Raw genomic sequence first — 14,114 nt, 5'->3', positions numbered from 1 at the left:
AGCGGTGTACTACATACTTACATTGCTCCTCACAACAACCCTGTGAAGTAGGTTAGGCTGAGAGAGAAGTGACTGGCCCAGAATCACCCAGCAAGTCTCATGGTTGAATGGGGATTTGAACTCGGGTCTTCCCGGTACTAGTCCAGCACTCCAACCACTACACCATGCTGGTTTAGTGAGGGAGCTGAGAATTTTCTGTCACAGATCCCGAATACCCTTCAAAGAACTACAACAAGGGGAGAAGAAAGGACTCTTACACTAGTTTAAACCATCTGTGGTATAGACTGACACTTCTGTGGTTAAACTGGTACACAATGTGAACATAAAGCCTACATTGTCTCTAGGCAACTGTTATTCCACATTCTATTCTGTATTAGCAACGTTGATGGTGAAACTACAATTATACATATACACATGGAGCAAAAAGCCTGAGGATTGCTTTTACCAGGCCTAGGGACAAAGCAGAAAGTCACTTCAGAAAGTGACCGTTTTCCATGGAGAAATGTCAGGGAAATGCCTGTCCCCTTCCCTGGTTGCCATTGCTCTCCTCCAAATTACACACGCTCCTTCCTGTGGAGTCTGAGGCTTATGTTTACCTCACAAACATGTGTTGGGTGCCCAAAGTAGGGAGGTGAGGATGAATTGGCTTGGGCTGGGGCACTCTGAAACACAGAAGTTGTGAGCTGAGAAAGGAGGAAGCACACCCCCCATCACATTTCGACCCCAAGGCGTCCCTCCATCCCGAAAATTGCTTTCTCCTAAGAAAATCAACCACGGGACTATTGTTGCATGCCTATGTGCATAAGATGTCGTTCTACCATTACAAGAAAGCCCCTAATGCACTTTTTAGTACCTCCTGGCACGAAAAGAGGCTTCTTCTTTTTCCCTTTTGTTACTGGAGTGCCAGCAAATACACACACACACACACACACACTCATCATGTACCCCCAAAGTTGGCTTTGTAGAACCACTGACCTTTCAGGCAGAAGTGGCAGCTGTAGTACATTCACTCCAGTCCAGTCCAGAACCTGGGGAGAGAAGCAAGAGCATCAGAAATCAGACGACGTGGGGAGAGAAGCTGTGGGGAGGGGAACTGTGGGAGGCAGTGGGTGTTTTAAAAACTGTGGGTGCTTTGAAAATGAGGCCTCTTCCGCCTCCACTGGTTCAGATGCACAGGGCTGGCTTTGGGAGGCCCTCAGCAAACTTCATGAACGCCCACCTGCCTGAGTTGACCCTAAGAAAGTTCCAGATCACCACACCAAGGCTACAGGCACAGAGGCGGCCTCAGGGATCAGCACTGAAGGGCCCTCAGCAGCCACCCAACAATGCCAGCCCCTGATACCAGCCCAGAATATCTACTATGGGGGAGACACAAGCCTATTCAGACATTATATTGAACCTGCATCCAGATGTCTGTACACATTGCATGTGCCCCCCCCCCCGTGAATTGCTGTGAACGCTCATTTTAAAAGTGAACGGAATGGGTAGCAATGGGTCTACCATAAGTTCACACCTGGATTTATCAGGTACATCTCATCTAGAGCTAACCCTGCAGGACTGTCCAGGGGGTAGTTACTAGTGGGGCTATCCCTGACAAGGCCTTTTAACATGGCAACCTGCTTTGCATGTGCTGGTGGCCAGCTTTTCTGGCAAGTGGGCCACAAGTAAAGTCCAAAGTTTAAGGTGGTATCACAGCAGTGTGTACTACCCATCCTTGGAGTGGTTTTGCTTTTAGCTTATTGATCAGGGAAGTAGCAGCCCAGCGCTGAAGCAGCAAGGAAGAGGACACGCCCGGCCCTATGCTACAGCCAGGCCCCCATACTTTTGCCTACAAGGCACTTTCCAGATTAAACCCTACAACAGCGTCACTACAGATCTGCTAAGTGTGTTTCCGTACTTCCTGTGTTGTGACAGCACAGTCCCGGCATTGACTTGAATGGATGCGCTGACATCTGTTCACATTTCAGATGCCTTCTTTCAGATTTTATCTTTGCGTTATAGTGCTACAACATAGCATGTGCATCGCAAAAAGACAGCTGTATTTTCCCATTTGTTGAGTTTGATATTCTGGGGATCATGATCCTGCCCAGCTGAAGCATTTTACCCCTGCTGTAGCGTGTAATCTGGAAAGCGCCCAAGTGCCACAAAATTTCTGGTGCCAAAGCCACTTAGTGCTCATTCTACCAACTGACCACACAGGGCCTATGTCAAACTATATGTGCAACAGAGTACAAAAATCCAAAGCCCAGTAGTCACAGGTGCCGAAAAACTAGGCCTGGTGATCGGTGCCTGGTAGAAATCAGGAAACAGGATATTCCTAGATTTGCAAAACAACAAGCTCCTAGATTTGCAAAACAAAACAAAACCACCTCCTGAATTATGCACAATACACAAACAGGCAAAGTGATAGTATCAGAAAGACCAAAATCCTGTGGTCCACAAAGGCGCCTCTTTCAAAGTGTGGGAAAAACTCATGCACCTTTCATGTAGGAACTGAAAGTCCATGCAAATGTTTCAGGATCGAACTTTGAGAAAGAGGAATGCTATATTATGGATCTTTCCTGAAAAAATGCACATGGACAGTCAGTTCAGATGAAATACTTCCCTGTGAGTATTTTGTTTATGGGAAACATTTTGAAACACTCCCATAGGGGGGAAATATTATGTCAAAACATTGGCTCTTCGTCTTACTGTGCACTGGCAAGAGAATCCACAAGTCCACTTGCAAGGACCCAGGTCACTCCAAAATCTCTTACCCAGAGTCCAAACCACACAGACCCCCTCTCATGACCCCACACTCCACTCCCAGAACATTACAGTCTGTGGCTCATGGCTTGTGGCCCTTCTGCTGTAATCCACTGAAACCCACTCCCACTGCTGTCTAGAATCCAGGTGTCCTGGTTCTCAGCCCCTCCAGGATTGACATGAGCCGCTCACCCCCTCCTCAACCCCCACCCTTGGCTATGGAGCGAACCCACAGTTGTTCCTGCTAATCAGCCGATGTCATCTGCGGAGTGAAGTCTTTGCTTAAAGAGATTTAGGGCAGGAATCAATAGGAAATTTAAAAATCAATGCGGTTAGTATGAGAAAATCGATGGCGTTTAATCGGCCTGCCGATCCCCAGTCACAACAATTAGAAGGCTGGGATGTTCTACATCCCGCTACAAGCCATTAGCGTCAATATTCATGTAAGTGATGGCAGGGGGCAGTCGGGGGGAAGAGGAGGGGATCCCCAGCACTTGAGCACTAACGGAAGCATCTATGAGGGGATCCTAGCATCTGCGGCTCACGGCTTCCCTTTGGGAAGGGGCTCTGCTTGTTGCTTCCCTTATTTTTCTTCACAGATCTGTTAGTATGAGCTTCCTCTGAATGCTTTTCTGGGAATATGGAAAACTGGGGTTCAGGGTTCCCTATTCCCACCTCCAGGAATAAACTTGAAGTTTCCTATTTATGGTTATAAGTGTCAGGAATCATGACTTTCCAGTTCTGTTCTCCACTTCTAAGAGAAGCAGAGGACTTGGTAGTTAAGTAGGGGAGGAGGATTGGCCTTGACAATACCTGGAGCATTTCCAGACAGCAGGCTTTATCGCGGGTTTACTGCGAGTTCGAATTTGCCCCAAAAAACTGATGCAAAAAGTGGACTTTTTTACCTGGACAAAAATCAGACTATGCTCTAACTGGCAATTAAAAACATGAATCGTGTGTGAAGTGCTCCCCGGTAGCTTGCAGGGACTTCAGGGTAAATCTGGCTGATATGTGAACCACACCCTCCATTCTGGAGGAGAAGCAAACTAAAAACCCTGTCTAGAAATGCTCCTGGTCCCAGGGGGTTGCCTAGGATGGCACTTCACGGGGGCAGTGTTTCTGCAGCAACAACAGGTAGGACTTCCACTCCCCTTCAGTGTCATCTTGAAATTCAGGAACAGGGAGGGAGGGAGAAATGAAAGGGACAAGCAATCACGAGAATCATAGACCCTTTGGAAAGAGATGTTGGACAGAAAAAGCTTGGGATGTGGCACGCAGGTGGGTAGGTGATAAGCAGAAAGGACGGCAGGTAGCTGAGGTGAAGATGAGGTAGAAAGATGGGGAGCAGGAGCCAGGAGCTTTCGCAGACAGTGACTTTACTTTGGGAGGATGGGTGCACATTCACATATAGGCCAGATTTACCCTGCTATCTGAAAAGCTTCCAGGCAAACCAACGGCCAAGAAATAATTCACAGCGACATAACTGTGAGGAGGGGGTATCCCAAGGTAGGGTAGGGTGCAACCGTCTTCCTCCGACCAGGTAGGGTGCAACCGCCTTCCTCAACAAACAGATTGTGGGGTGTCAGGCATTGAAAGACAGCACACTGTCAATTCTTTAATTCACGGTTATATTTTTACCCCATTCAGATTTAGGCTTCAGGCACCTGAACATTTTGGTCCATCTCTCGCAGGAGGCATGAAGGATGCTGGTAGGCCTAAGAGCTCTAGAAGCCCATGCTGACATCATGGGCACCTTCATACTTTGCCTCACGTACCTCGAGCTGAGCTTGTGAAGGGCAAAGCCTGGACTCCTTGTTTCGGCCATGATTTCCAGGAGATGTATGTGGCCTAGTGGTCAGAGCAGGGGAATCACAAATTGGGCGTTTCGACCCGCAACAACTGCACCTAGGCCTGATGTCTTCTTCCTTTACCAGCCTGGCTCACGGAGTAGATGTGGCTGGGACAGGAAGGCAGGCCAGCAGCGAGGCGCTGACAGAGAGTTCACTCCCGGGAGCCGGATCAATGTGTCAGCGCGGGGGTCGCTGGGAATCCCCCCAAAAATCAATGCGCTGGTGTTTCCGGGCTGTGGCCGCCTAGATTAGCCTGGTACAGAGCTGACAGGGGCACTAATCAGGCTGTCAATAACCCTGACCCTGGGCAATTAACCTATCGACAGGAACGGGGCAAGGGGAAATACATGGGCTATGGGGTAGAAGGTGTAGGGAAAGACCCCAGTGCACAAGGAGGGAAGAAATATATATATGAGAAAAATAGATAACAGGTCTCCTCTTCCCCCACTCCCCACCTGCTGTTGCCATATACTTGCTCAGTGCCAAACTCCCAACGAATTAGAGAGTCCTAAATGACTTGTTTTGACTCCATGCCACCAAAGAAGCTTGTATACAAATCTTCCACAACTCTGGCACTACAATCCATCGTGACCATTTCACGCTTGTTCCACAATATCCTTCAGTCAGCTCTTGAAAACCTGGGCTTTATACACATAGAAATCAAAGACATTAAACATATTGACTTTGGGTCTCTCTGGCCTCTGTATGTCCAATCCTGCTAACTGAGCAAAGAGGCACCTTTTCAAAGTGGTGATTCTCTTTATTTAGCAGGGGGAGAGCAACTGGCCCTATCTGTCCCCAGCACAGCACAGCATCCCTCCAGTGGCTGTTGTTGGTGCATGTCTTATGTTTCTCTTTTAGAGTGTGAGCCCTTTAGGGACAGCAAGCCATTTTATTTATATCTATGTAAACCGCTTTGGGAACTTTTTGTTGAAAAGCAGTATATAAATATTTGTTGTATAAGTATTGGTAGCCTTTAGCATTTCTGTCCCATTTTAAATCTCACTTCTGCAGTCTTGAGACCTAGAAACTTGAAAGAAAGAAAGAAAAAGGAAACCTGGGACTCTGAGGATTCTAACATGTGTCTGTGTTCAGCAAGACTGGAAGGAACATAAGCTAGCCTGCAAGCCAACCTCAGTGCTGCCCCTGCTATGGTCATATGGCCTGTTCATAATGATGATGACATGCCCTCGCTGAATATATATAGGAACCCCCTATGGGGCAACAAAGAGGGAAATGCTCTCTCATTCCTGAATATCTTCAGTGAGATTAAGTCTCGCTATCAGAACTGGTTTTAGAAATCTATTCCTTTCCCACCACACAATATGTTCAAGGCTGTAATGGTCAGAAAAATCTAGGTCTTCTGCAGTGCAGAGTGAAGACAAAATGGGCACCACAGGACTTGAATGTACATGTGTGTGCACATTTCCATGCTGAAGTGGGGAACATGTATGCAAAGAGATTTTTTAAAAATAGCAGCGCTGAGAGAATGGAGATGGGTGGAAGTTTCAGGTTAACCCAAGTTTCACCCTCAGTGGTACCTGGCCTCAATCCTGGATACAGCCTTATGTATACTCCACAGTCTACAACTGTCCTCCCAACACACCTGATTGGTTTGTAATTCAGACAAACCCATCCTGACCTTAGATCAGAGTCGCAAATAAGTCCACAGAAATGTTAACTATCTCACTTTCTCCCACATCGCAGTGTTTGTGGTACTCGCGCAACCCCAAAGTATCAACTCCCTTTCAGTTTACCCATGGCGCTTGCTTACCTGCAAGGAATTCTTACTCACCTCCAGGTAATTCTGACATGTTACAGGTGGCTATCTGCAAGCCTGCTTGTCCCATCCTGAAATAAATCTACATGAGATCCCTATAGGTCAGCCCTTCCTTATGAGGCTAGGCTACAGCATCTGGGGCTCTATTTTGGAAAAGAGGAGACTAAGGGGAGACATGATTGAGGTGTATAAAATTATGCATGGAGTGGAGAGAGTGGACAGAGATAAAATTTCCTCCCTCTCTCACAACACTAGAACCAGGAGCCATGCCATGAAATTGAAGATCGGGAAATTTAGGACTGACAAGATGAAACACTTTTTCACACAGTGCATAATTAATCTATGGGATTCTTTGCCATGGGATGTGGTGATGGTCACCAGCTTGGAAGGCTTTAGAAGGGGCTTAGACAAATTCACAGATGGCAAGTGTATCAATGGCTACTAGTCTGGTGGCTGTGGGCCACCTCCAGCCTCAGAGGCACGATGCCTCTCAGTTCACCCAGAGATGAAAAGTGCACAGCAATGAGCCAGTTGGGCTTCCCTCCATTCCACAAAGATGGTGCAACCACCAAAGAGACCTGTCTGTCATACCCACCCGCCATGATCTTGAGGTGATAAACAGCTTTCTTCCTTTAAAAATCTGGCTTCTCCAACAAACAAGTCTGTTGACTGTCAATAAACATGTTTGAACAGCAGAAATCCCAACAGGCTGTCAATTTCACCACAAATACACTTGTATAATATCCAAATGTCCTCATGTCACTCAGATATAACTGAACTGTAATGCATCCTGATACAACCATTAGATGCTACCCAAAATCCCACTTTCACTTCTACCCAGATTCTGGCCACAAAGTCCACTTAAGTCTACCCAAGTGCCATTTAGACATCATTTTTATACTTAATGTGCCATATTCAGTGCACAATGGCTGGTCTCATGGAAGTATTAAACTGCTTTATACTGAGTCAGACCAACGCTCCAGGCCAGTATTGTTGGCACTGACAGGCAGCAACTTTCCAGGGTTTCAGATGGGGGTCTTTCCCAGTCCTACCTAGAGATACTGGAGGTTGAATATGGGACTCTCTGCATGCAAAGCAGGCATTCTACCACAGAGCAACAATCCTCTTCCCATAAACAATTCCAGGTTTTTGAGCATCAGCGGGCAGTGAATTTTAGGCTATTGTCACCTGCAGCTATTCTGGTGCATATCTTCATGAATCACACTCACTGAATCACAATCCTGTGCAGGACCATTACCAAAGAAAATGCATGAACTCTGTGCTGCGGGATTGTGCTGAAGGAGTGTTTGCCGTGCTTGGAGAGGTATACACTGTGTGCAATAGCTTGGGTGTCCATATGGCTTGTAATGTATAGGGTATTGTGGGGGTCATGTTTGCCCTAGATCCCATTGTGTTGCCCTGCATGACCCTCCTCCCCCCACCTCCACCTTGCGACCCCATAAATATGGATTTGAAACCATCCTGGTAAAGGTCACAAGGGCAGAGGAGGAATAATGGCTTGAGGACATGATTGGTGATAGAGCTTTGGTGTTTCCACCAGCAGCAAAATATGCCAGGGTGTAAGGAGAGAGAAAAGAAAATTGGAACCAAATCAGCAGCAGACAGCTAGGGATACCCAGACCGACAGAGCATCACAGCATCCAAGGAGAAAGACGTGCATCTCCCAAGAAATGCAAACAGGCCACTGGCACCAACACAGAAACAGAGAAACTCACCTACAATGAGAAGTATACAGTGAAAAGCAGCAACGTTCCTACACAAGGAGGATATTGGAGAATATCATCCATATCCCACACCTCCAGAGCAGGCATTAAAAAAATATGTTCACAATTTGCCCTTCTGTTCTGGAAATTTTCTTAGGCTAGCAACAGATAATAGTTTTAAAGCTAGTTGATCGTGGTTTGGGAGAGGCATCATTTATCACGCTGTGTCGTACAAACATATTCATTTTGTCCCACTATTGCCTCTAGTTAAATAAGTTGTGCAGATTTTGAAGCAATTCAAAAACCTGCTAAACCTGTTTGACTAGAGGTGAAAATACTGACCACAAAGAGCGATCTCTCTTTCAGACTCATGTCAATTCTCTGAAAAAAATATTGGGACAAATCTTGATACATTCAGGGCTGATACACAAAACTCGCACTTGCGGTCCCTTGCAACCTAAACCATGTTTACCATGTAAGAACTGCTTTGCTAGGCTGGAGTATCCAGCATCCAACAAGGGATGAATAGCATGAATGTTGGGGATGAATAGCAGAGGAAAGCCAACACCTTAGTGTCCTGCTTCTAGACAGATCCAGCTGACCACTGTAGAAGCAGGATACATGACGAGACAGACCCTCATATGATCCAGGAAGGCTCTTCTTACATTCTTATGGCAGAAAAAAATAGGTATAGAATAACATTAAGGAGCAGCACAAAACCTTTCATCCATAGTCACCAGTGGTCTTAGATCCTATATAGAAGTACAAGGATTCAGAGCTGAGGAAAAAGCATGTAATGAAGCTTCATCACTGATATTAATTCACCACCCAGCAGGGCCAACAATTTAAAAATGGGATTCCTGCACACCCACAACTAAGCATCACAAAAATTCATACCCAAGTGGTGGCAAGAAAGGCTAACAGGCACATTTTGTGCCACATCAGAAAACCGCATCTGTGAACATGATCATGTGTGTGCAATTGGTCCAAGCATGTCCATAAGAGTGGCTGGAAGAGGGGTTATCCAGGTCTGCCTGAATTGGTATGCAAGTGTGTCTAAATGTACTGCACTATTAATGTTTGCAGATGTGCACTTAAAGTGTTGGTGCATGTATTTTTGTATCTCATTTAAGACTACGTCTCTCTCTTTTCCTGCATTCTTGCTGTGGGAGAGACATTCTAAGTCATGCTTAGTAGCGGCTACCAAGGCCATCAAAAAGAGACAAAGGGGTCAGAGAAGGGGACAGTCGGAGAAGGGGAAATTGCCCCATCCTTAGACAGCGTCCCCCCACCATCCCCAGACATCTTTAAAGGAAAGGAGAACATTCATCAGTAGCCCCCACCCTCTCTCCCTCCCTCCCCCCTAACTCTTCCCTTGCTGCCAAACTGCAGACCTGAATGAATGGGGATGGGGGAACTGTAGAACTGCACAACCCACCACCCCCAGTGGGGAATTGCTGAACCTGTGAAAATCTGCTCCAGAAATCCGGTTAGCAGAATCCAGTTACAGTCCAACTGCATCAAGAGAGTAGTGGGATGGGTGGGGGGGAGAGGCTGGAAGTTGAAGCACAAGAGTTCTGTGCTCTGAGAAGGGATGTGGGTATAGTGCTTAAAGCAGGGACTAGGATCTATGAATCAGAACTTTCAAGGCTCTCTTTTCTGAGTGTCTGCCTGATGGATGGATGGATGGATGGATGGGTTTGTTTGTTTGTTTGTTTGTTTGGTAGAAGCTAGCTAATGCTTAGTGGAAATAGCCCTAGAATAACCCCATTGTGAATTTCCATCCGATGAGTTGTCTACTTACTTTTTCACAATTGCAGGCCTTGGGATGTAACCTGTCTAGATTACCACTATTGCCACTATTCAAATTAATTCATTCAGTGATCAATAAGGAGGAAATATGTACACAATTTAAAATTAAAGTTGTCAATTCCCTTGTGACAAAGGAGGAATCTGTGGTGTTGGATCTGCCCCCACCCCCCATCTCTGTTAAAAAGGCAATTGTCTGCACCAGAGGAGACCTCTACGGCTTTGTCTCATTTTGGGTATCCTTGGGGGAAGATTCTCTTTTTGAAAATGTCCACCATCCGCACTATCGGCATGACTGAAAATTAGGAATCGAAAACCAAAGTGCTGACATTTTGAAGAGCTCTGAAGCTGGGACTTTGGGGGAAAGAAAGGTTTGTTGAGTTGGTTAGTGGTAGTTTTGTTTTTATTTTAAATACAATCTGGTTGGCCCAAGGAAAATGTAAAGGAACCTTGAAAAGGATACAAGAAAAATAATATAGAAAGCTAGCTTAAAAGCAAGGAACTAAGCAAGCAAGATGCACAAGCAGAAGCATGCCAGAGAAAGAAAGAAAGAAAGAAAGAAAGAAAGAAAGAAAGAAAGAAAGAAAGAAAGAAAGAAAGAAAGAAGGTTAAATGTCCATATTGGGCCGAGTCTTTCAAGCATTGCTCTATTTTATTGCTTGTAAAACCCCTGAGGATTTCAAAGCTAGTTTTTCTGCATGGGAATCTTCTATCGGGGCAGCAGGATAGGGGCTAATTATGAAATAAAACTAATTAATCACTGCAAACCACAAGGCGGACCCAGCGGGGCACTAAAGAGATGGGTTTTCTTCCCCTCCTCGGGGCACAGAAATTATTTGCTGCCAATGAATTATTTAATGATGCAGTGTTCATTATGTATTATTGATCAGGAAGGACGGTTATTGTCGTCAAAATAGCCCATGCTCCTACCTAGCCTCAGATTCACTGTCATGGACGAGGACCTGATCTTGTACGCCTTTATTCTCCCTGCTTTATCTCCAAGAGTGCATAGTCAGGATCTTAATAGTTAAGGCATAACTAACCCTGTGTTAGGAAATTAAAAGTATGCACTCTTGATGAAGGACATAAAGTTATATCAGACATAACGGAAAACCGTGGTTTCCTACTACATGAATCAGTCTCTGCACGATTTGGAGCCAGGTCTCACGATCAGTGAGACCTGGTTTCAGGAGCTGCGCAGGAGCCCGCTCTCCCCACACACGAGCAGGGAGGGAGCCCTGGGCGGCCGGATCGGCGGCCCACATGATTGCCGGCTCCGTGACAGAGCTGGGGTGGGGCTGGGGAGCTCAAGGGCCGCACAGCCCCTGGAAGCTCCAGCATGCCCTGAGCAAATGCACAGGGCATACTGCGGAGACCCCCCGGAGACGGGAGGCAGCTTTTCGCCTCCCCTCCAGGGGTCTCCTCATGAGTAGCCACAGCATGGAGCCGCACCGCAGCTACTCATGATCGGAAAGCTCAGGTTTGTGGAGCGCTTACTCCACAAACCCAGGCTTTGGGGAGGGCTACAAAAGCGGGCTAGCCGCTTGTAAGCCACCGGGCTCGCCTAGCCCGATTTTTGCTTATCGTGAGAATAGCCCTTTGGGCTTGCATGCTCCTCCACTCTCCTCCTTCACACACAAAATGATGAGAGCGAAAGCGTTTACATTCACTTTGAAATAAACCACAGTTCTGTGTTACACTTGAACGCAGGAACTGTCGGTTTACTCCAAACCTCAGTCAGGGGGAAACAAACGAGGATCAAATCATGGTTTCAGATCCTGGTTTGTTTCATAACTGTGGCATTCCACTACAAAAAGCTAACCAAATGAGCAGTTGCCCCTTGAAGGTGGCTTTAATTCACAAAGATTTATTGTAAACTTCCCAGAGATGCAGGTTTTGGGTGGTATAAAAATATGTTTAAATAAATAAATAAAGATCACTGTACATTCTAGCCTGCCAATGGCTCCATGAAAATGTCAATACTGGCAACTGCATTCAAAGGAGTGATATGTTGTGATGTGACAAGATGCAAGAACCAATGTAGTGTAGTGGCAAGCTAGACTTAGGTTCAAATCCTCACTCAACAACAAAGTTTACTGAGTGTGAGCCAGCTAATACCTCTCAGCCTTAATGATATCACAGGCTTATTGTGATGATAACAAAGAGGGAAGAGAGACCATGTATACTACCCTGAGCTCTTTAGAAGAAGAGCAAGGTAAAGAGTGTAGGTTTTCAAAATGTGCATACACAGGGAAATGCGACTATGCTTTGTGTGAAAAACTAATACATTAGAGGATTTGGCATACTGAAGTTACAAAAGACCTACACACCAATTGGTTTGTCTTTGTCAGCATGGAAATAACCATTTATATCAGGAAAATGTATATGACACAGTGTGCTTTCAACCCTGGTGAAATTCACAGAAATTCACAGAAGGAATCGCCACTGACAGTGTCCTTGCTCAGTTCTGTCCTGCTGTTTCCTTTCTTTGTTCACATAAACTTAAAATCTCTTAAGCACCTTGGCAACTCCTGGCTTAACAGCCTTCCCTAGCATCAGAGCAGCACCCAAATAGAATTGGGTAGAGGCAAGTTAACCCTGAGGGGTGCTCTCTTGCTCTATGTGGAGAGGAGATAGTAACGTTACTAAAAAGAGTCTAAGAACATGGGCCTGGATTAGCTGGGGAGGCTGGCTCAGAGCTTGCCAAATCCACTACCAAGAAAGGACATTGGTTTTGAGGAGTGGTGTGCAAATTTTGTGCCTTCAGATATATCTGCTGAGAAAACTCAGAACATCTGCCATGGAACCCCTGTGCATTGCAGAGGATTCTGAGGCATATTCTAGGGTGTGCATTCAGGCCATGCTAGGCCTTATTGTGGCCCCAAATCAAAAGAATGTGCCCTAGGACACATGGGCGGCCTTTCCGTGAGGTGGGGTGAGGCGGTCTCCTCAGGCATGGATCCAGGGAGGGGCACAATAATTAGTAAATGCCGGGGCCCTGCCACCACGGGCAACACCCTGCTCTTGCTATCACTTCCCTTTCTTGTCCAGCTGGGGCACACTGTTCATTGATTGGGGAGTGCGTCATATTCTCTTGCCCCTCAGGCAGTAAACTGTCCTGGATCACCCCTGCCAGGACACACTTCCGTGCAACTGTGGGTTGCAGGGAAGATCAGTAGTAGCAGCTGTTTGCAGGGAAGCCTATCCACCCAAAGTGGTGTTTTCACTGAGCCCTTGATAAGCTTCCGCCAGTGTCTGGAAATGGCTGCTAAAGGGCATCAGACAACTTCAGTGTGTCAGCAGTGAGGTTTGCTGGAGGACATCTTTGCGGAGGGTTGGCAAGGCAAGGCCCTCTCTCCCATTGTGGCCAGTCAGCAAAGTATCTTTACAACATTCTTTTGCCTCTGAGTTGGCAGCTGGGAAGGAGAGCTGGTCTTGTGGTAGCGAGCATGACTTGTCCACATAGCTAAGCAGGGTCTGCCCTGGTTGCATATGAATGGGAGACTTGATGTGTGAGCACTGCAAGATATTGCCCTCAGGGGATGAAGCTGCTCTGGGAAGAGCAGAAGGTTTCAAGTTCCCACCCTGGCTTCTCCAAGATAGGGCTGAGGAGAGATTCCTGCCTGCAACCTTGGAGAAGCCGCTGCCAGTCTGTGAAGACAATATTGAGCTAGGTAGACCAAGGGTCTGACTCAGTATATGTCAGTTTCCTATGTTCCTATGTTCCTAAGAGCAAGAAATTTCCTTTCTTATTAGGTTTGTCATCTATATGTGGACAGAGGTCTGGTGCTCTTAATAGCTGGAAGACCTGATGACACAGTCCTAGTGTGCGTACAAAAGAATCAATATTACTATTCATCATCTCTGCATTACCTTTTGGTGTACAATTTCCTTTACTGCTTTTTGCACTCTTTAATTCTGGATTAGTTATTCCAGAATAACAGTCAGCCCCTGAACTCTATACTAATGATTGTAACCAAAGTTTAGAACTGTCACCCAGTGCATAAATGCTTTGGAAGAGGCGGAGGAAAGACCGCATCTTAACAAAACTGGCTGTTGGTATGGAAGCATAGCTACAGAATCATATTATTTAATTTTATTTGCTATGTAAGCCACTTTGAGAACTTTTTTTTTTTTTGGCTGAAAAGCAAAACAGTATATAAATTAATAATATTAATAATAATGGCTGACATCCAGACTAACAAC

The 14,114-nt window shown here is 46.0% G+C and overlaps 1 protein-coding gene across 10 annotated transcripts in view; it reads right to left on the bottom strand.

Annotated features, from left to right (window-relative positions):
• POU2F2 (POU class 2 homeobox 2) overlaps positions 1–14,114 on the bottom strand; it is a 110,279-nt gene that overhangs the window by 77,971 nt on the left and 18,194 nt on the right. For 4 of the 10 annotated variants that reach the window (XM_053267849.1, XM_053267854.1, XM_053267852.1 and 1 more), the window contains exon 2: positions 976–1,028. In XM_053267849.1, the coding sequence (XP_053123824.1) occupies positions 976–1,006 (31 nt within the window). In that variant the 5' untranslated portion in view covers positions 1,007–1,028. Of the gene's footprint in view, positions 1–975; positions 9,383–14,114 lie in introns of those variants that run through there. The other 6 variants (XM_053267848.1, XM_053267857.1, XM_053267856.1 and 3 more) reach the window with 3 other exon arrangements.

The sequence above is a fragment of the Hemicordylus capensis genome, chromosome 7 (assembly GCF_027244095.1).
Source record: "Hemicordylus capensis ecotype Gifberg chromosome 7, rHemCap1.1.pri, whole genome shotgun sequence".
Classification (NCBI taxonomy): Eukaryota; Metazoa; Chordata; class Lepidosauria; order Squamata; family Cordylidae; genus Hemicordylus; species Hemicordylus capensis.
Note: the sequence above shows the minus strand (reverse complement) of the source record. Positions and strands in the feature narration are given on the sequence as shown.